The sequence below is a fragment of the Gambusia affinis genome, linkage group LG12 (assembly GCF_019740435.1).
Source record: "Gambusia affinis linkage group LG12, SWU_Gaff_1.0, whole genome shotgun sequence".
NCBI lineage: Eukaryota > Metazoa > Chordata > Actinopteri > Cyprinodontiformes > Poeciliidae > Gambusia > Gambusia affinis.
The window spans coordinates 28297518-28318358 of NC_057879.1; the positions used below are offsets into that span (position 1 = coordinate 28297518).

Genomic DNA, 20841 nt, shown 5'->3' on the forward strand with positions numbered 1-20841 from the left:
TTCTGACTGACTCATTCTGACAAGAATGAGCTCTGGTTTTCTTTTGTTTTAAATCCTTCTCTATTTTTATCATCATTACTGTTATGTTCTTTGTACCTCAACAAGTCATTGTATACTGTTCGTCATTAATAAAGAAAAAGCTTTAATATAATGTAATCAGCCGGAGCAGCAGGGGGCAGCAGCGAGCCAGAGCCATTAGCTCGCAGGTTCCTCACCAGGTCAGAGTTCATCACAGGTAGAAATAAACACAGAGATCAGCAGAAGTTCGGGTTTATTAATGGGTTCAGTGATTGGGGACCAAATAACAAACTGGTCATGCTGCAACTGCGCATGCGTGATCAACAGTTTGTTCACCTCGGTGCATTATGGGTAGCAAGAGCTGCTGAAGATGTCTGGATGGAGATGATGGTGATGATGATTATCATCATCATCACTATCACTCGGTGACCCAGTTAGGACTCTAAAGTTTCAGTTCTATTCCTCCTGTTCAGGAGCAGAAAGTGTTAGAACCACAGGTTCACCATGTGGACCCGCCATGGTACCAGAACCTGGTCCTGGTTCCTGGTGGACGACTGGGTCCAGAACCACCAGGAGGTTCTGAGCAGTGTGGACCCGGCCTGGTGTCCTCTCGGCGGCCAGCTTCCGGCAGCGCGCCGGTCCTCTCTGCCTCTGGGTCGGGGATCCTCTCCGACCCGAGCCGCAGAAGAGGCTCTGTTCACCGGATCCGTCGGCTTGTCCCCGTCCGGTCCGCGGGCCCCCGTGGTCTGTGCGCTTCTTGGCACATAATCTGGACTGGGACCAGAACCGAACCAGAGAGAGTTTAAAGCGGTGTTATTCCAGCAGCGGGGCTGGCTGCTGCTCTGTCCGCGGCTCTGGTTTCATCCTCCGCCTTTGTCTCATGTTTTCCCCCGGAGGTCCTCCCCCTGCGGCGCGGGGCGGAGTTTCATACCGAGCTAGACGCTCCTTTTGTCGGATTCGTTTCGAACTGACTCCCCGGGGTTTACAGGCGAAAAACAGAATTTAAGAAAGGCTCAGAACCAGCCGAACCGGCACGGTTCTGTTCAGGAACCATCCGGGAATCCAACAGAACCATCAGGTAAGCGCAGGTTTGGTATTTTAAACAGATTTATCGGTTTTTCTGCTCGGTTGTCCCCGAGTCCCCGGAACATTCATGGCGGCTTCGCAGTGAGGCTTTCTGGGGGACCGACTTCAATCCTTCCCGCTGCGACCCGAAAGCAGCTCCTAGTTCCAGTAATCGGGTCGGTTCGTTCGGGGGAACCGCAGTTGGTGTGTTTCCAGAACCTTTCAACAGCATTCCAGGTCATTTCAGACCGTTTCTGCGGTTTAGTGCTGCAACAGGATTATCGGCTGCACATGTCGGGACCAGAGGTTTTGCGGAGATTAAACCACAGAAACGGTTTAATCTCCGCAGTTCGGCCGCTTTTACTCCTAATTTAGACAGACTCCCGTGCGCCTTCCAGCGAAAGCTACGTGCTGACTCCTGCCGGAGGAGGGACGCCATTACCGGGGCAGCTGCATCCAGGCGGCCCGCTCAGTCCGCGGGGCCCCGGGCAGGCTCCTTTAGGACGGCCCCTGTTGGCCCCCAGAGCTCGATGGAGACCCGGATCCGTTAGTACAGCAGGTCCCGGTTCAACAGAAAACCCCACATGGTTTCTCCCAAACAGAACCAGAGCCGGTCCGGTTCAGAAGGATACGGAGTGGAGCGTCCAGCTGCTGCTGCATCAGCCAGACCGCTGCCGCTCGGTCCTGCCCCCTGTCGGCCAGCCGGGGAGGAGGCAGCACCACCTCCTCCAGGAGTCCTGACCCGACCCAAAGGGAGGTTCTGGACGGTTCTTTGGTGAAACTCTGCTCATCTAAAAGTGTCAGTTATTTTTTCTGAAAGATTTTATTTGCCAAACTAAAACAAAATTGAAATTATGATTCTGGCAGAAAAACATCCTGAAGGACATGTGTGTGTTTATCAGTTTTAGGGCAGTTGTGTGTGTGTGTGTGTGTGTGTGTGTGTGTCTCAGATTAAGGACAGGTGTGCGTGTGTGTTGTTGCAGAGTTGCGGAGCCTCCGTCAGGATGAACGGCAGCAGCAGCAGCATCTCTGCGGCTCAGAGGATCAAGGCTGAAGCAGGTAGGTGTGTGTCGGCCCCGGCCCGGCGGTGGCAGCATCGTGGCGCTGACGGCTGTCCGTCCGCAGACGCGTGGAGCCAGGAGGACTGCCTGACGCTGCTGGAGCGGATCCGCGTTCTGCTGCCCGACGGAGACGCCATGAAGTACAAAACCACCGAGTCGCACTTCGACTGGGACAAAATCGGCTTCGGCCGCTTCACCGGGGACATGTGCCGCCAGAAGTGGCAGAAGGTCTCCTCCGAGGTACGGCCCGCCACCATTGGCCCCGGTGGGTTAGGGTCGGGTTCCGGATCCTCACTTTTCATTCCGGTACTGTTTTCAGGTCCGGAAGTACCGGACCATGACGGAGCTCATCGTGGACGCCATTGAGTTTGTCAAGAACCCGTACAAGGGCAAGAAGCTGAAGGTGAGTGGTACGGGTTCAGAACCGGGCTCAGTGGCAGAATCGGACCAGTTCTGACCCGGTGTCTCTGTCCAGACCCACCCAGACTTCCCCAAGAAGCCACTGACTCCCTACTTCCGCTTCTTCATGGAGAAACGGGCCAAATACGCCAAGATCCATCCGGAGATGAGCAACCTGGACCTCACCAAGATCCTGTCCAAGAAGTACAAGGAGCTGCCAGACAAGAAGAAGGTCAAGACCGGAACCAGGAACCAGAAGCGGAACCAGAACTAGAACCGGAACCAGCTCACATGGTCCCCATGTCTCTGCTTTGTTTCAGCAAAAGTACATCACAGAGTTCCAGCGGGAGAAGGAGGAGTTTGAGAAGAACATGGCCCGGTTCAGGTGAGTTCCGTCCAGTGGTTCTGGTCCAGTGGTTCCAGTCCTGTCCTGATGCACGGTGTCTCGCAGGGAGGAGCATCCGGACCTGATGGAGGAGCGGAAGAAGTCGGACCTGCCGGAGAAACCCAAGACGCCCCAGCAGCTGTGGTACAACCACGAGAAGAAGGCCTACCTGAAGCTGCACCCAGAGGTACTGGCCTGGTTCTACTGCTGGCCCGTTGTCGTCCACTGACCGGTACCTTGTGTCCTCAGGTGAGTCAGAAGGAGCTGAAGGAGGCGCTGAGGAGGCAGTGGTCCCAGCTGTCTGACAAGCGCAGACTGAAGTGGATCAGCAAGGCGCTGGAGCTGCAGAAGGACTATGAGGTGAGGTTCTGACTTTGGTTCTGGTTCTGGCCCGACCCACCGCCTTGGTTCTGACCTGCCAGACTCTGTGTTGCAGGACAGCATGAGGGCGTACCACGAGGCCCACCCAGACTCCAACTCAGAGGAACACGTCCGCTCTGTCCTCACCAAGGCTGAGAGACAGCTGAAGGACAAGTTCGATGGACGGCCCACCAAGCCGCCGCCGTGAGTCCACCAGTACTACCAGTATAACCTGTAGGACCACTACCCTACTTGTACACTATACCAGTAGGGTTGTAAATTCTTTCACCGTCTGTAGCGCTGTGTCAACCCAGTGCGCCCAGTTTGCAGCCTGAATGTTAAGGCCCAGATTGGCTGAAATCCAACTGATCATGGACACGTCCTGCAATCAGAGAGCTGGGTAGGGTAGTCTAGGCTACTCTATGCTATGCTATGCTAGGCTACTCTATGCTATGCTAGGCTACTCTATGCTATGCTATGCTAGGCTACTCTATGCTATGCTAGTTCACATTAAGCTAGTAGTCTGGCCTAGCTTTAAGTAGCTACGGTAGGCTACTTTAAGCTAGTCCAGACTACTCTCTGCTAGAGTAAGCTGGGTTAAGTTAACCCAGGGTAAGCTGCTCTACTCTACGCAAGACTAACTTAGGCTGGATTTGTCAGAGAAACAGAGATGAAGCACTGATAAAGAGGAAATCTGGAAACGCTGGAGGTTGTGGTGGTGGAACTGGTCCCAGTGACATTTTCCAGGTCAGCTCAATCGCTGCCGGTTCAGCCCAGTGGCTCCCAGCACCCTGCTACTAATGTTCAGTCAACTGGTCCCAGTTCAAACAGTTCATGAACCAGCAGGGCATCCAGTCGCTGGCCCACAGCATCGCTCTTAGTGAGCATGTTTGTAGCGACAGTGGCCAGAAAAGGATGGCCAGTTAGTTAGTAGGAAAATTACAACATATTTAGGCAACGTGTTCAACTAGTCCTGGATCAACTAATCATTGATGGCAACTGTGATGCAGTCCAACATTTGGGTCACCTAACCCCCAACGACCCCTGACCCCTGCAGGAACGGCTACTCCCTGTACTGCGCCGAGCTGATGGTCAACATGAAGGACGTGCCGAGCACCGAGCGCATGGTGCTGTGCAGCAAGCAGTGGAAGATGCTGACCCAGAAGGAGAAGGACATGTTCCAGAAGCGCTGCGAGCAGGTCGGTCCCGACCCGACCGGTACCGACCCGTCTTCCTCTGACTCTAACACCACTTCCTGTCTGCAGAAAAAGAAGCAGTATGACGTGGACCTGCAGCGCTTCCTGGAGGTGAGGCTCCGCCCCCTGACCAAGCCTGGTTCTGGTCTCTGTGAGCGGGTCACGTCGGACCAGAACCAGGCTGCAGATGGATCGTCATGGCAACAGTAGTAGCTAGTTGGTCACTGATGCTAGTGGAAAGGCTAAAGGTCATGAAGTCATCACTACATCTAGCATTGGGTTGCCATGACAATAGGAACAAATGAGATAAATTTTAGGTCAGAGGTCAGATATGTGCAGGTAGCATTCACATAGAGAGGTCGGAGGTCAGTCCAGGCCGGCAGCCAACTAGGTGGTCGACCGTAACGTGTCGCTGTGTTGCAGAGCCTTCCTGACGAGGAGCGGGACCGAGTCCTGACGGAGGAGAAAATGGGCGGAGCCAGGTTGAATGTGGGCGTGGCTCCCAGCCCTCTCAGAGCCAAGTCTCCATCGGTCAAGGTGCCGCCAGAACCACAACCACAACCAGAACTAGAGGCCCTGGCTGACCACACCTTCTGTCTTGCTTCAGGAGCGCGTCCGGGAGGCGGAGCCAGAGGCGTGGCCAGCAGCTGGAGGTGGAGCCACAGCGCCCAGAGAGCGGAGGGACACCAGGAAGGCAACGAAGCTTCCAGAGACGCCAAAAACCGCCGAGGAGACGTGGCAGCATAGCGTGACAGGAGATTACCTGGCCAAGTACCGGGTGTGTGGGGGTGGGAGGGGGCAGCAGCTCAGCATGATGGGAGATTACCTGACCTCTGGGCTGACCTCTGACCCCTGCAGAGCGACCGCAGGAAGGCGCAGGCGGCGATGGAGGCGGCTTGGCGCTCCATGGAGAAAAAGGAGAAAATTCCCTGGATCAAGAAAGCAGCAGAGGACCAGAAACGTTACGAGGTTCTGTACCCTCCTGACCCCTGCGTCCTGATTGGATGCTGTGTGCGCTAACTGCTGCTGTCCTCTAGAGGGAGCTGTTGGAGATGAGAGCGCCCACTGTTGGCCAGAGGAAGCCCAAGTTTGATGGGGAGCCGAAGAAGCCTCCAGTGTGAGTTTGGACCGCCGTCGCAGGTTCTGGTTCTTATCCGGAACCGGTACTAGAGCTGGCAGGTAACCGGCCCGGTTCCAGTCACCGTCCAGTCCCCGCTGAGTGCGACCTCTGACCCCAGGAGCGGCTACCAGATGTTCTCCCAGGAGCTGCTGACGAACGGAGAGCTGAACCACTTCAGCCTGAAGGAGCGCATGGTGGAGATCGGCAAGCGCTGGCAGAAGCTCAGCCAGGCGCAGAAGGACAAGTACAAGAAGCAGGTGGAGGAGCAGCAGGTGGAGTACAAGGCCCACCTGGAGTCCTGGGTCAAGGTAAGCCCCGCCCCCAGCCCTCAGGTAGCCCACCGCCCCCGCTCACTTCTCCTGTCCTCCGCAGTCGCTGTCCCCGCAGGACCGCGCCGTCTACAAGGAGTTCTCCTCCTCGGTGAGTCTGCCGCACCCCGCCCCCTCCTCCCCTTCCGCCCTGCAGGTCACCTGACCCTCAGCCTATCTCTGATTGGCAGAAACGTCGCAGCAGCTCCTCCAAAGCCACCACCAGTCCCGTGGCCAAGGTCCGGGTGACGGCGAAGGGGAAGGTGAGCGGAGCCAGGGCCGTGACCCCAGGGGTCACCGTGGGGAAGAGGCCCATGGCATATCGCGCCAAGGTAGGATCACGCCCCGAAGGCTGGAAACCATCAGTAACTCTGGGCCCTCGGTGCGGTCTGCCAGGCTCTGGGCCCTCGGTGCGGTCTGCCAGGCTCTGGGCCCTCGGTGCGGTCTGCCAGGCTCTGAACCGCTGTGTTTGTGGGACTCTCAGCAGGACATGTCTGACTCCGAGGAGGAGGAGGAGAAAAGTGGTTCCTCAGACTCTGATGAAGACGATGAGACATCAGGAAGTTCAGACAGCGAGGATGAAGATGAGGTAAGGGGGGGTCGGCTGTAGTTTCAGGCTGCTTTGGTTATGGAACTAGCTGTGAAGCTAACCCAGCAGGTTTACATTGATGCTAGCATTGTCCTAGTTTAAGAGCTGGACAGTTGTCAGCTGTAGCTCCGCCCCTTGAGGCAGGACGCTGTCCCTCCTCTTTGCTCTGACGGCCAGCAGGAGGCACTGAGCCAGGCCATCTGTTTACCACTTCTGTTTGTATCCTCAGAACGATGACGATGAAGAGGAGGATGACGACCAATCTTCCTCAGAGGAATCCAGTGAGTTGGACTCAGATTAGTCCTGCCCACTCATTGAAGAGGAAGAGGACAGGCAGTGCAGGCCACGCCTCCTCCTCTGCCAGTCATCCAGGCAGACCAATGCGAAGCAGCGCAGTGGGAAGTGGGCGGAGCCTGTTACAAGCGTTTCAGTTTCTATTTACTTGGTTTCTTTCCGACAGACATTTCAGGATGACAGCTTCCTGTTTGTTCTTTTGTGTGGGCGGGGTTTGTACATGCAGGGGGCGGAGTCAGTGTTGGACCTCCAATCAGCCGGAGGCCGAGAGAAACTCAATAAATGCACTTTTTCCAAACCGTCTGGTTTCATCACTGCAACCGAACGAGTCCATCCGGTTCTGGTTGATCTGGTACGAGGTTCTATGGACCGCTTTCACAATGGGAACTGACTGCAGAACCCACCGTACCCGACCTGGACCGCTCCGTGGAAATGGCTCCAGGTTCTGGTCCACTGGTTGGATTACATGAGCAGGGTAGAAATAAAGACCCAGACTCGGTTCTGTTCAGCTTTTATACACATTTCAGCTGATAGAATATAAACAAACTTCTGTCCTTCTCCTGATACACAAATAAATAATCTGACCTTTGACCCTAAGAACCACACCTTCCCTCCAACCTTTGGCACATGCTTTAAAAACTCCCTCATGCATCACGGTTACCATGGTTACATTACTCTAGAAAACAGAACCCCGCCCACAAAATACACCATTCACACCACCAGCGCACCTGCAGGCTGCCCCACGGCCTGATGGGAGTTATTAACCAATCAGGGATACCCTTCCCCCTCCGGTCAGAGTGACAGGTAAGCTCTGGCCCCGCCCCCTTTCACACACACACACACACACAGACGCAGTCATAGCGGGACGTCCAGCAGCTTCTGGTGCAGGTACTGCTTCACCTCCTCGATGCCGTTGAGCTTCTCCAGCTCGTGGTACGGAAGCTGAGAGGGGACAAGAGACCAGAGGTGGGTCACATGACCTGCTGACTGGGGGCGCTCCTGGTCTCGGTCCGTCGTCCTGAAGGCGACTGACCCAATGTGTTCTGCAGAACCTTTCAGGGGAAACGCCTGCAGGACGGCGGACCTGGACTCTTCTGATCAGTCTGGTTCTGTTGTGGACGGTTGGACTGACCTGCAGGATGATGTAGCCCAGCAGTCGCAGGTGGCGGTCCCTCATGGCACGGGACCCGACCAGAACCTCAGAGTTGTGGCAGTAGTGCCACTTGTCATTCACAGACAGGATGACTCTGCACAGAGAAGGGTCGTGTTCACAGGCTGTGGCCCGGTTCTGCTGCAGTCCAGAACCGATTTACTGAACAGGGACTAACCTGCGGATGTGCCGTTGCTCTGGGCCATCCGGGCCATCCCTGGTGGCGGTGGCCCCCTCCGAATAGAACCCGGCCATCTGCACGCCCTGGACCTCCGAGGTGGCCGCGGCCCCCTCGTCCTCCAGAATCTTCCCGATGGAGAACTGAAAGAGGGAGTCGGGGCCCCTCGGGGCGGCGGGGGGCGGGGCAGCGCTGTCTGACGGCGGGCTGCTGAGGGTGGAGCTGTCCTGGCTCTCCACCGACGGCTCCTTAGCCAGACCCGGGTAGAACTGCGCCGCAGGAGCGTAGTATGGGCCGTAGTCCAGGGGCCCGGCGTCGGTGACGGCCTGTGGGCCGTCTGGGGGACGTGGCCTGAAGGCCCTGTCCTCTGTGGCCCCGCCCACTCCATTGGCCGCCGGACTGGAGGGGTCGCCGCCGTCCTCCAGTGCCACAAACGGAGAGAAGCACTGTAGCTCTGCGGTCATGGCGGCAACGGCCCCTGCAGCTGACTTGGTCGTTACGGTGATGCAGGGGGGATGGACACAGGGTCCAGACCGGATGGGCAGAACCCGACCAGAACCATCCAACCACAGCACAAAGTCTGTAGGAAAAACAAGGACATGCAGTAATACTGCGCAGTACCAGGGTGTCCCTGTGGGGGCGCTGTAGTATCTAATTAGTTCTGGTGTAGTACTGCATGGCCATGTGGTTCTGGGTGTAGTACCTGTGTAGTATCCAGGGGGCAGCACCTCGTCCTGTTTGTAGCTATGTTCTCCCAGCAGTTGGCGCAGAGCTTCAGCCACCAGACCTTTATAGCTGGAAGAACCGACAGAACCAGTCAGACCCAAAAGAACCAGCCAGTTCTTCTGCCGACACATCTCCAACAGATTCAAAAGCTTGTTAGTGCCAGCTCAGGAACCCTCAGAACCTCCGATGTTTGTTCAACTCTGTTGGACCAACCCAAACTGGGCCCAAAAGCAGAACCGGCCTGTTTCTGTTTGTGGAGGAAACCTGTGACTCGCATTTAAAAGCCCTGCCCCCTTGATCCAGCCAAGCGCCCTAAAAGCTCAGCTCTGATTGGACCACCTTGCTTGCTGACCAAGGTCTTGGTAACGGACCCTCTGAAAAGGCCTGGTCCTGATCCAGGTGTGCACAGGTCTCACCTGTACTTCCGGTTGACCTCGTCCGCTGTGAGGGCGTGGTCAAACATCAGCACCTTGTGTGCGTCCTGCAGGCGAGGGCCGACATAGTCACGGTACTCCAACTCTACCGCCGCATCCAGGAGAGACAGGTACCTTCTGACAATCAGCGCATATGGACTATCTGAGGGCAGAAGATACTAGTTATACTGGGACAGCATCACGCCACCATTCTACCACAGGGATCTACCAGTTCAGACCGTCTGGCTCCACTACAATTTAACGGACTGTCTCTCTAGTACCATTAAGACTCAGTATCAAGGGTTTGACTGTTTGCTCACTTGTGACATTGCTGATGAAGGCAGAGGAAAAGACTCGGTGCAGCACGGTTCCAGGGAAGTGGCCAAGCTGGAACAGGGACATGAGGATGTTGACAGTGGCAAGCGGCGAGCTTAGCGCCTTGAGCTCCACCGCCTCCTCCAGCCGGGAGAAGAACTGCTGCTCGGCTGACGGACGATAACTCATCCTGCTGAATGGGAACACTAGCTTCTGGATTACCTGACGAGACAGACGTTGGTCAGAGCACGCCCGCATTTCCCAACCCAACAGCGAGGCACAAGCATCCTCACCTTACTATCCAGATACTCGGCCTTCCTGATCAGAAAGTCGGCAATGGTGTCGAGAAGCCGAGTCTCCCTGAGCCGATGGCGGGCGATGTACTTGGCAATTAGGGCCATGGTGTATGGTGTGATGCTGTCCACCTTCTTGGGTAGCTCCTCTGCAGGAGACGGTCACAGCAAGGTTAGATCAGGACAGGTGGACACAGGGACAGGTGGACGTTCTCAGGGAGCCGACCTGCCAGGCTGTTGATGAACTTCTCCTGTCGGTTCTGGTAGAACAGGTGAGAGCTAAAGATCAGCTCCAGACTCTTGTTACTGGCCTCTCGAGCACAGGCCGCCAGCATCTCATCCAACAGCGCCATCTCCTGGTCGCGGACGCCGCTGACGCTGGCCAGAGTGTGCTTGACAAGTCGCAGGATCTTCCTGAGGACACAAATCAGCCGTTAAGAGTCCTCAGAGGTCCACTAACCAGGATCAGCTGCAGACCTGACTCACCTGTTGGTGACTAGCTGCTCTGGGTTCGGAGGCGTGTTGATAGCGGCGGCATCCCCTGCAGCCGGATCTGGTGTCTGCAGCGAGCGCCACTTGAGTCGGTAGTAAGAGAGCAGCAGGAACAGCGTTTGCGGGTGGCGCTCTCGCTCCAGGTTCTTCTCCAGGCCGGCGAGGCAGGCCTCGGTCAGCGGGTGCTGGCTGCCCGGGTGCAGCCGCATGCTGGAGCTGAACACCATGGACACGTCCTTCTGGTTAAACTGGTTCAGTCTGGACTGGGATTCCGCTTCCAGGACCACCACCACTTTGGAGTCACTAGGCAGTCCTGGAGGCACAACAGTTCATGAGGTCAGAGTCAGGGGGCGGAGCCTGTGAGCTGTGTGAAGGCCTTACCGAGCGAGGCGACAGCGTACAGGCAGTTGACAATGCTGAAGTTGTCAAACTTGGCGCAGTCGTTGACGATGGCGTTGCAGAGGGTCTGGAAATCCGGCTGGTCCAGGATCTGCCGCCTGTCTGCCTCTGACGCTTCGCTATCCACGCCATCCCCGGCGACCCGCGACAATGGCGTGGCCTGCAGCAGCTGGCCGATCTTCTGCAGGGCGACGGGGTAGTGGTTGTGGGAGATCTTGGCGGGGTTCTGTGTGACCCAGCGCAGAACCTCGTCGGGTTGCCGCGAGCGTTCAATTAGACGCTTCATGGTGAAAAACGTGTCATAGCTCATCTTCTCGTGGATGAAGTTCCACGTCTTCTTCTTGCTGCCACCGCCGGACGTTGTTCCTCCCCCGTAGGAGTGGATCGGCACATGGTGCTGGTAATGTGGAGGCAGAGGAGGTGGAGCCAGGTGGTGGGGGTGGTAGTGATGGTGGAAGTGAGGTCCTCGGTGGGCATCTGGACGGCCCTGGTAAAGAGGGTAAGTCGGGGGAGGCGGCGGGTGAAGATGGTGGGGGAGGTGAGGTTGAGGACCCTCCAGCACCGCCAGCCCTGCCCTCCTGCCTTGTTTAAGCCCGCCTCCGCCTCCCCCTCCTCCCCCCGCAGTGCTGTAGAGGCGGGTGGCGTACATGGCGACTGACTGAGCGGCGTGTCGAGGAGGGAGGAGGTGAGCTCGACTCAGGAAGCGCCACCCAGTGGACCAACACAGCATAGTCTAGCAGCCAGACCACCTGGAGGCTCCGGCTCAGCTCTCCTGCAACATCCCATAATATTCACATCGTTACACACAACCCAGTAGGTTCTGCTCCCATTCACTGTCCCAGAGGACCAGAACCGGACCAGTCCACAGACGAATTGTCACTTCTATGCTGGCCCAATTAGTTGGACCTCAGCTTTGTTAACTGGACTTGGGCTGGTTCTAGTCGGTACTGATGCTGGTTAACAGGACATCTTGGTAACATGCCAACTAATTTCCTCATACATGATTTGAAAAGGTCTCAGAGCTCTAAATGTACAGCAGAAAACAGGGGGTCACTCCAGGTCCAGGTGAGGTCACACACCTTTGACCCTCTGAGGGCCCCCACACCATTGGGCTCCCAAGAGCACCAAGCGAGAATGATAGAAAAAACAACATTGAATAAAATAAACTAAATGCTATCCATCCATTTTCTTCCACTTTATCCAGGGTTGGGTTGCAGGGGTAGCAGCTTCAGAAGCTCCTATTATTATGCTATTAAAACATAAAAGCAATTTTCATATTGTTTTTATAACTGTTACACTAATGGTTAATCTGTAAATTTATTGTTTTTTAGCTGATGTTATTTTCACACAGATAAAATAATATTGCACAATTTAGTATCTCTCCATTTTAAAATCCAAATCAATTTTTTAGTTTGTTACATAGCAATAATAACAGGTAAGCTAGTTACAAAAAAATTTATTGTAGATTTGTTATACAAACTGACTAGCTTAGGGATGAGGAATTATCTGATGTTGACATATTGGTATTGGGAGCCCCAGATAAAAATCTTATTGGGGACCAAAAAAGGGTTGGACCGGGTTATAAATGAGGTCAGATCCTTGTTGGATCAGAACCCACAGAGATCCACAGGCTATTGTGACTTTAATGTTTAGTAACGGTTTTACAATAATCAGAGGAAACTGAACCTTCACCCGTCAACCTGAACCTCATTATGACATCATTCAGGTCCAACAAGTCCACCTGACACCTCACCTGACCTCTGAGCTAGAATAAGGCGACTAGACCGAGTCCCAACTGCTGTCAGCTGCACTTCCAACATGTCTGCCCTCTTCAGTAACTCCAACCTTCTCCTGGACATATTTTAACTGATAATCCTCCATTTGATATGAGGAGAACTATCAACCACTTTAAAAGCAACCGTCCGGTCCAAACACTGTTCATCTCCTCAGAACTAAACACCCCAGCTAACTATTAGCTAATTCTATCTATAAGCTAACCGAGAGCTAACGATGTACTGCCAAATACAGCAACGTCCTTTGGGTTCAAGCATCTCGAGACGCTCCGTTTAGCCGTCACATATGACCACAGTGTCACATATGACCGAGTCTCATTAGAGACAAACTCTGCAGCTACTAGCGGCTGTACGCCGCTAACCCAGAATACACGCTAAGCTAATCAGGCTACATGCTAAGCTAAGCTTCCTCTAGGTTCCAGTAGCTTTGGTTGGTAGCTCCGGGAGGTACAGTTGTCCTTCCCCCTCTCTGTCATAGGATCAACGGGCTGCTCTCTGAGATTTTTACCTGGGTAAGAACCTGACAGTGGCGGATTCGTTACCTCATAGCTCAGTACCGCCGGTCGCTCCGCTATGTGAACAACAAAAAGCCGCTGACGGTCCAAGTTCAGCGGGAAAACAGTGATCAATCAGCCCGTTCATTCCTCTACACAGTCCGCAGACTCCATCACGGTGTCCCTGGTCCGTACCAACAGACGGGGCCACAGCGCCACCCTGCGGCGGGAAACTAGGGGAATTTACTTTGCTTCGCGGTTAAATTAAACTTGTATTAGAGGACGGGTGTTGTTATCTGAAGAGGAGGGAATATGACGGTTCACTTTTTCTGCACTCTCCTTGCATTTAAACAACCAAACTATAAAATCTATTGACCAAATGTTATTCAATCGTATACATTACTTAAGAAAATCAGTGGTAATGAATTTTTATGAAAAGGAGGTTTGAATTTTCTAGATTTCACAACTCTAAATAATATATTCAAAGTAAATTGGTTAAACTCGTGCCTAAAAAATCCATCCTCCATTTGGAATACTTTCCCAAATTACATTTTCTCCAGTGTAGGGGTCTTAAGTTCCTCCTCCTCTGTAATTATAATGTAGAGAAAACACCAGTAAAACTTTCTGCATTTCACAAACAAGCACTTCTTTCATGGGCACTTATTTATGTAAACATAATTTTTCTCCACATAAATTCTTTATCTGGAATAATGAATACATCCTTCACAAAAATAAATCTTTATTTTACCCTAAACGGTTCAACAATAAAATCCTTCTGGTGGGTCAGCTATTACAAAAATGGGTGTTCACTCAGTTACAGTGAGTTCAAACTCAAGTATAACCTGACTGTAACTTCTAAAGAGTATAGTATTGTGTTTGACTAATTAAATATGTGAACTCTTTAGAAATAATTTTGTTGATGAATATCAGGCTGACCTGTCCAGGGTGACCCCGCCTCTCGCCCGGAACATAGCTGGAGAGGAACCAGCAACCCTCCTGACCCCATTAGGGATGGGGGTGAATGGAAAATGGATGGATGGATGGATATCAGGCCTTGTTGAATGTAACTGACACCACCGTTGGTAAAGTGTGTTTTTCTTCTACTTTTAAAAATAACAGAACTATTCATGTCCTGTTTCAACAAGATATTATTTCTGTACCTTCATCTGTTTTCTGTTCCCTGATTCACTATGGAAAAAGGTTTCATCATCTGAAACTTTTCATAAACAACAAAATGAAAGATGTCTCTTTTAAACTGTTACATCAAATTTATCCTACTAATCAATACATGATGAAATATATTAAAACAATAGACCCCAACTGTAAGTTCTGCAAAGAGCATATAGAAACAATTAGTCATTTATTCTGGAATTGTCATATCACAAGAAAATTTTAGGAAGAGTGTAATATCTTTATAAATTGTTAGATTTATGCTAAATGTTCCCTGAGGTATGAGCATATTTTTGTTTTATGGTAAGAATACAAATGCAGGCAAAAGACTGGCAATCGGGAGCCCACCGGCATTGCTTGACGGGTCAGCCACTGTTGAAATGGAAATGCTTACCTTCTCTATAAGACTCCAGGAAAACAAAATCCAAAAATATTGGTTGAAATGGTTTATATAGGAATTCGAAAGTAAATTGAATATTGTTAAATTCATTATTCTGGGTGCTGTATGGTTTGGCAGGACTTGGTAATTCTGCAAAGAAACTCTCACCTGTTTGACTCTTCATGGAACTCTACAAGCACTGTAACCTGTACACCCAAAATCTGTCTGCTTCAATTTTAATTTTTTGTGACGTATTGCTGTCTCCCCACCCCCTCTGTGACCTCTCTGTTCCGATTGCTGTTCACTGTACTTGTGATTCTCCGTTTTTGTGTTGGGGTTGTTTTGCCATGTATAAAAATTTCATCAAAAATAAAGTATAAAAAAAGAGAAAAAAAGACTGGCAATCAATCTAATCTATATTTGGCAAATTCAGTATTCACAAATGCAAATTTTGATAATATACACCCATTTTTTTTACAGTTTTGGTTAAGAAAATCAAACATTATTTATCCATTATTTCCAAGAGTATGAACAAAAAAGTTGTAAAAACATATGAATGTTGTAGATCTCTGAATATTTTAAATTCGTCATGTCTGTAATATCTGCTCTCTATTCGTTTTGTTTTTCATACCAATGTATTTACTTTTGAAATCTACATCCCTGGCACACTTTTCAATAAATAAAATAAAACTTTAATAAAACATTAGGAGACAGCAAAGCAGACAGAAGAGAGAACTTTCCAGAGGAACCTGGTTCACTGACATACAGCTGATGAAGTGTTTCCTCAGCGGGGTGAAGGGCACCATGCAGTGGTCTGTGATCCAGACAGGACATCCGTCTGGTGGCTTTTAACTTGGACTCTGACGCATTTAGACACATTTTAATCGATGCAGAATATGGCAGATTTACCTGACAAACATGGCGGCGTCAGGGGCAGTCAGGGCGAAGGAAGAGGGTTTTCCTTCTTCTCCACTGTTCCTTTTTGGGCCTGCAGGCGGCGCAGTGATCTTTACCAAATTCTAATCGAAGAAGAAGGCGTGGAGGAAATATGTCGGCGCCTCTGGATGATTACGGAACGTTTGTTTTGAACCCACTCCGTGTTTAGAACCCCGTCCAGCCTCAGTGTCATGGCCCACCGGTACCTGCGGCTGCCTGCGGGCTGCAGGAGCCTGGTCCGGCTGCTGCTTCGGCCCTGCGGAGCTTCCGCCAGAACGGTAGGTGGGGGGCGGAAAGACAGGCTCACCTTGACCCGCTCCGGTTGGGTTCGGTTCGGGAAGCCGCTCAGAGCCTTCACCGAACTCAAAAACATGTGGTCATCTGAGAGGATTGACTGACGTTTTCACCTGTTACAGAGGTGTGACGTAAGTTTTCGCTCGAAACGCGTGGCGTCAGAGCCTGGTTTACTGATGACGATATTGATTACGTATTCATCATAGAGCGATGTAAATTCTGAGGGACAGATGTGCTTTAGTCCGAAACAGCATTGTCCAGAACAGTTCTGTTGGTCCAAATGATTGGGTCCGCAACCTATGAATCCAGAGCTTGTGCGTCCAGAACGGTACTGGGCCATGAAGGTGTTCGAGCCAACCTGTGGACCCTCCTCCCCCTCTCAGGTGTCTCCAGCCAGTTCTGGTCGGGTGCGGAATGGACTCGTCCCGCTGAGCGAGCTGTTGGGAGCCTCTAGGATCCTGAGCTCCAAACCACCCAAAGGTGAGTGGAGACCCGGTTCTGGTTCTGTCCGCGCCTGGGCAAAGGGTTGGAGTTCTAACTATGGCTCCCTGGCCTCTCAGGTGAACTGAATCGTTGAGATGAACTGTTCCCTTTGAGAACGAGGAGGTGGTCACCATGGAAACAAACGTGACTGTTTCTGTTCTCCTTACAGGTTTTGAGAAATATTTCCCAGAGAGTCAGAACCGGGCCAGAACCTCTGAACCCGAAGCTAAAGGTAAAGAAGACACAGGTGAGTCTGAGCATGCGCAGCTGGAGACAGGTGAATAAGTTAGAGAACTACAGAACCGGCCGGGCTCTGTTTGTTGAACCGGGTCTCTGATGGTGGTCCTTCAGGTCAGAACCTCCAAAACGGTTCTCTTTCTTCAGAACCAAGAGAGTTTTGGTTTAGGGGCGGGACTTACCACAGGTAAACCAATGACCCAGGTTCTAACTGGTTCCAGTCCACTTTACATGAATCAGAACTAAAACCTCCACAATGATGGATGTGCTGACTTCATCCTGACTCTACAAACCGAGCATGCTCAAAGCCCGGCCCTCTAACGGTTCTGACCCGTTTCAGAGTCCAAACCTGCCCAGAAACCGTCCGGGAAGCCTGGAGGAGGGAAACGAGGCGGCCGCAAGGAGGAGAACCACTGGTACAGCCGCCTGCAGAAGGTCAGCCACCTGATCAGGGGAGGGCGGGTCCCAGGTGTTACCTGTCCAGGTGTCTCAGCAGCTCCTCTCTCCAGGGTGACGTTCCTTGGGATGATAAGGAGTTCCGCTTGTACCTGCTGACCGGCGTGGCGTTCTGGACCGCCATCACCTACTACTTCTTCCTGCGGGACGGAGGTCGTGAGGTCACCTGGAAGGACTTTGTCAACAACTACCTGTCCAAAGGAGCGGTGAGGAACTCACCTGTGTCCGCCCTGGTTCAGTCTGCAGCTCTAACTGGTGATTTCCCGCCAGGTGGAGCGGCTGGAGGTGGTCAACAAACGCTACGTCAGGGTGGCGTTCTCTCCGGGGAAGACCCCACTGGACGGGGTGCGTCCTATCGGCCAGGTAGGGCCTCAGGTACCTGCAGCGCCGCCACTGACTCCTCCCCCTGTGTTTCCACCTGCAGCAGTACGTCTGGTTCAACATTGGCAGCGTGGACACCTTTGAGAGAAACTTGGAGACGGCCCAGAGCGAGCTGGGCATTGAGAGCGAGAACCGCCTGCCGGTGGTATACTCCACCGAGAGCGACGGGTGAGCCACGACCTTCGACCTGACCTTCACCCCAACCCCAACCCTGACCATGTGGTCTATCCCCACAGGTCGTTCCTCCTCAGCATGCTGCCCACAGCGCTCATCATTGGCTTTCTACTCTTCATGCTGCGACGTGGGCCGGCGGGCGGTGGCCGGCCGGGCCGTGGTATGGGGGGTTTGTTCAGCGTTAGCGAGACCACCGCAAAGATCCTGAAGGACGAGATCGACGTCAAGTTCAAAGACGTGGCGGGATGCGAAGAGGCCAAGCTGGAGATCATGGAGTTTGTCAACTTCCTGAAGAACCCCAAACAGTACCAGGACCTGGGGGCCAAGATACCCAAGGTGAGGGCGGGATCACGGTGAGGTTGGGGTTCCTTTAGGCTGGTGGAGGGCGGGGCCACAGATAGGTTTCCCCAGGATCAGTGGTTATGTTGTGTGGCAGGGCGCCATTTTGACCGGACCCCCAGGAACCGGAAAAACACTGCTGGCCAAGGCGACAGCAGGCGAGGCCAACGTTCCCTTCATCACAGTGAACGGCTCTGAGTTCCTGGAGATGTTTGTGGGAGTGGGCCCCGCCAGGGTAAGGTGCCGCCAGGGGAGTGGGTTGTGGAGCGTACCGGTACCTCTGAGGTTCCTCTGAGGTTCAAACTCCATGCAGGTTCGGGATCTGTTTGTCATGGCCCGGAAGAACGCGCCCTGCATCCTCTTCATCGATGAGATCGATGCCGTGGGCCGGAAGCGCGGCCGCGGCAACTTTGGAGGCCAGAGCGAGCAGGAGAACACGCTGAACCAGCTACTGGTGGAGATGGACGGTGGGTCCCGCTTCCGCAGAACCACAGGGGCCACCGGGCCGTGCCTCACTGTCCACTCTGTCCCCCAGGCTTCAACACTGCCACCAACGTGGTGGTTCTGGCCGGAACCAACCGACCCGATATCCTGGACCCGGCCCTGCTGCGGCCCGGGCGCTTCGACAGGCAGATCTACATCGGTGAGCGGGCAACTGGGCGGTTAATTATCAACCAGGTGAGCTGGTAACAAAGATCTCTTTCCTTTCAGGTCCTCCTGACATCAAAGGACGGGCGTCCATATTTAAGGTCCACCTGCGTCCTCTGAAGCTCAGCAAAGACCTGGACAAAGATTCTCTGGCCAAGAAGATGGCCGCCCTTACACCTGGATTTTCAGGTAGTATGCCCCCTGATGGGAGTGAGCAGTCTAGTGACGGGTGTGTCTGAGCCTCAGGTGATTTGTGTGGATTGTCTGTCCCTGATTGTTGCCTGGCAGGCGCCGACATCGCCAACGTGTGCAACGAGGCGGCATTGATTGCCGCACGCCACCTGTCCGATACCATCAATCAGAAGCACTTTGAGCAGGCCATCGAGAGAGTGATCGGAGGTGAGACCAGAACAGAACCAGCCCAGCGTCAGATTTTTGTTCCGGTTCTGTAACCTTCCTGTCTCCTGGAGGTCTGGAGAAGAAGACTCAGGTTCTGCAGCCAGAGGAGAAGAAGACGGTGGCGTACCATGAGGCGGGACACGCCGTGGCCGGCTGGTTCCTGGAGCACGCTGACCCGCTGTTGAAGGTCTGTCTGGTTCTGTCTGGTTCTGTTGGCGTGGCCAGGTTCTAATGTGGAGCTGCCTGTGCAGGTGTCCATCATCCCCAGGGGACGGGGCCTGGGCTATGCCCAGTACCTCCCCAGGGAGCAGTACCTGTACACTAAGGAGCAGCTGCTGGACCGCATGTGCATGACGCTGGGGGGCCGCGTTGCAGAGGAGATTTTCTTCGACCGGGTCACTACTGGCGCCCAGGATGACCTCAGGAAGGTAACACAGAGCGCCTATGCTCAGGTGAGTCGCTCGACCCGGCAGGCACTCCTTACTCCTCTGGGTCCGGTCCGTCTGACTCGCTGCTGTCCTCCCACAGATCGTCCAGTTTGGGATGAACCCAAAGGTGGGCCAGGTGTCCTTCGACCTGCCGCGGCAAGGTGAGATGGTTCTGGAGAAGCCGTACAGCGAGGCCACGGCCCGCCTCATCGACTCCGAGGTCCGGACCCTGATCGGCGAGGCGTACCGCCGAACCCAGCTGCTGCTGACCGACAAGAAGGCCGAGGTGGACAAGGTACCGCCACAGTCCCTCCGGGTCTGTCGCCCGTGGTTCTGGTTCCTCTGGGCCCGGTGGAGCGAGAGGCTATGGTTCCGGTCCCGGTTCTGGTTGTGAATGTGGTTCCTGTGCTATCCTGCAGGTGGCGCAGCGGCTGCTGCAGCAGGAGGTTCTCTCCAAAGAGGACATGGAGGAGCTTCTGGGTCGGCGGCCGTTTGCGGAGCGCTCCACTTACGAGGAGCTGGTGGAAGGGACGGGCGGTGAGGACGAGGACACGGCGCTGCCCGACGGCCTGAAGGACTGGAACCAGGACCGGAACCAGGACCGGAACCAGGAGAGCCCGGAGGAACAGGTGGCCCGCCAGATCTCTGGAGGCATGCCCTTCTAGAACCTCCATAAACTGTTCTGTTGGGTTCTGATCCGTTCCACAGGTTCTGAACATTCCCACCTGAGCTGTTCTTCATCAGAACTCTACTGATGCTCCACAGAACCCACTCAACTTCACATGAACCAGAACCAGGTTCATTCTGCTCATCCAGAACATATCAGAACCAAACAGAACCTCTCCATGTCTATCTGTGTAGAACCCAGACTCGGTTCTTTCCTCAGAACTTCAGCAGATATTCTCCAGCTGTGAGGAAAATGTTACACCAAAACATCTGGCACGGTTCTGATGGGGAAGTCTTTGGTCCAGAGTTCTACTGGGCCCAGCATCTGGTCCCAAAGCGGGGTTTCCAACTCGAGCCCTCCAGAACCGAGGTTCTGCAGTCTGTAGACACTTCTCTGCTCCAACATACTATAACCAGACAGCCGCGTTCAGAGGCCCGGTTCAGGTTTGGAACTGGAAACTTCTAGAAGCTACTGACCAAGGTTCTGTGAAGTTCTGTAAGGTTCTGCAAGGGACGTTCTCCTGCTGGTGTTCCACAGCCTGCTGCAGAACCTTTGACTGGAAACTGGAAGTAAACCTGCTGTTGATTCTGTTCTGATCCAGCCAGATCCGGGTCACAGCTGTAGTAACACCAGACGTCTGGACGGTTTGGTTCTGATAAAGCCCTGGAGTGGTTCCAGCTCGTAACTAAAGGTCTGGGTTCTAAAAGGATGAGTTCTTGGCCTGCTTTGAGTGTAAACATGTAAATTGATGTGTGATAATAAAAGTGTATATGTTGGTTCTGGTTCTGATGGCTCGGTTCCA

At 53.4% G+C, this 20841-nt stretch overlaps 3 protein-coding genes across 6 annotated transcripts; 2 read left to right on the top strand and 1 right to left on the bottom strand.

Annotated features, from left to right (window-relative positions):
* Window positions 1-241: 241 nt before the first annotated feature.
* On the top strand, window positions 242-7094 carry ubtfl (upstream binding transcription factor, like). Of its 2 annotated transcripts, none has more exons than XM_044134862.1 (20): window positions 242-1096; window positions 2067-2142; window positions 2209-2384; window positions 2464-2547; window positions 2620-2775; window positions 2864-2928; window positions 2995-3115; window positions 3178-3288; window positions 3365-3492; window positions 4346-4487; window positions 4554-4595; window positions 4908-5021; window positions 5092-5262; window positions 5343-5453; window positions 5522-5601; window positions 5723-5912; window positions 5977-6024; window positions 6104-6244; window positions 6400-6501; window positions 6731-7094. In XM_044134862.1, exons 2-20 carry the CDS (start codon window positions 2088-2090, stop codon window positions 6800-6802), a joined length of 2109 nt encoding a protein of 702 aa, XP_043990797.1. In that variant the 5' UTR covers window positions 242-1096; window positions 2067-2087; the 3' UTR covers window positions 6803-7094. The 2 variants fall into 2 exon arrangements, with proteins under 2 accessions (XP_043990797.1, XP_043990796.1); XM_044134861.1 differs by having other exon boundaries at window positions 244-1096; window positions 6397-6501.
* A 200-nt stretch (window positions 7095-7294) lies between these two features.
* On the bottom strand, window positions 7295-15625 carry fastk (Fas-activated serine/threonine kinase). 3 transcript variants are annotated; one of them, XM_044134858.1, is made up of 11 exons: window positions 15507-15625; window positions 10744-11533; window positions 10357-10675; window positions 10097-10284; window positions 9871-10019; window positions 9583-9799; window positions 9266-9425; window positions 8827-8918; window positions 8124-8703; window positions 7928-8042; window positions 7295-7737 (listed from the first exon to the last, which is right to left on the bottom strand). In XM_044134858.1, the coding sequence occupies exons 2-11, from the start codon at window positions 11489-11491 to the stop codon at window positions 7651-7653; spliced, it is 2655 nt and encodes an 884-aa protein (XP_043990793.1). In that variant the 5' UTR covers window positions 11492-11533; window positions 15507-15625; the 3' UTR covers window positions 7295-7650. The 3 variants fall into 3 exon arrangements, with proteins under 3 accessions (XP_043990793.1, XP_043990791.1, XP_043990792.1); XM_044134856.1 differs by lacking the exon at window positions 15507-15625 and adding an exon at window positions 13097-13267; XM_044134857.1 differs by lacking the exon at window positions 15507-15625 and adding an exon at window positions 13063-13267.
* Window positions 15607-20815, top strand: afg3l2 (AFG3-like AAA ATPase 2). The gene is made up of 17 exons (XM_044134859.1): window positions 15607-15811; window positions 16211-16307; window positions 16480-16557; window positions 16888-16982; window positions 17057-17209; window positions 17274-17348; window positions 17428-17552; window positions 17621-17894; window positions 17995-18132; window positions 18211-18364; window positions 18433-18540; window positions 18609-18734; window positions 18834-18944; window positions 19016-19131; window positions 19196-19396; window positions 19473-19667; window positions 19792-20815. Exons 1-17 carry the CDS (start codon window positions 15725-15727, stop codon window positions 20035-20037), a joined length of 2379 nt encoding a protein of 792 aa, XP_043990794.1. The 5' UTR covers window positions 15607-15724; the 3' UTR covers window positions 20038-20815.
* Window positions 20816-20841: the final 26 nt, after the last annotated feature.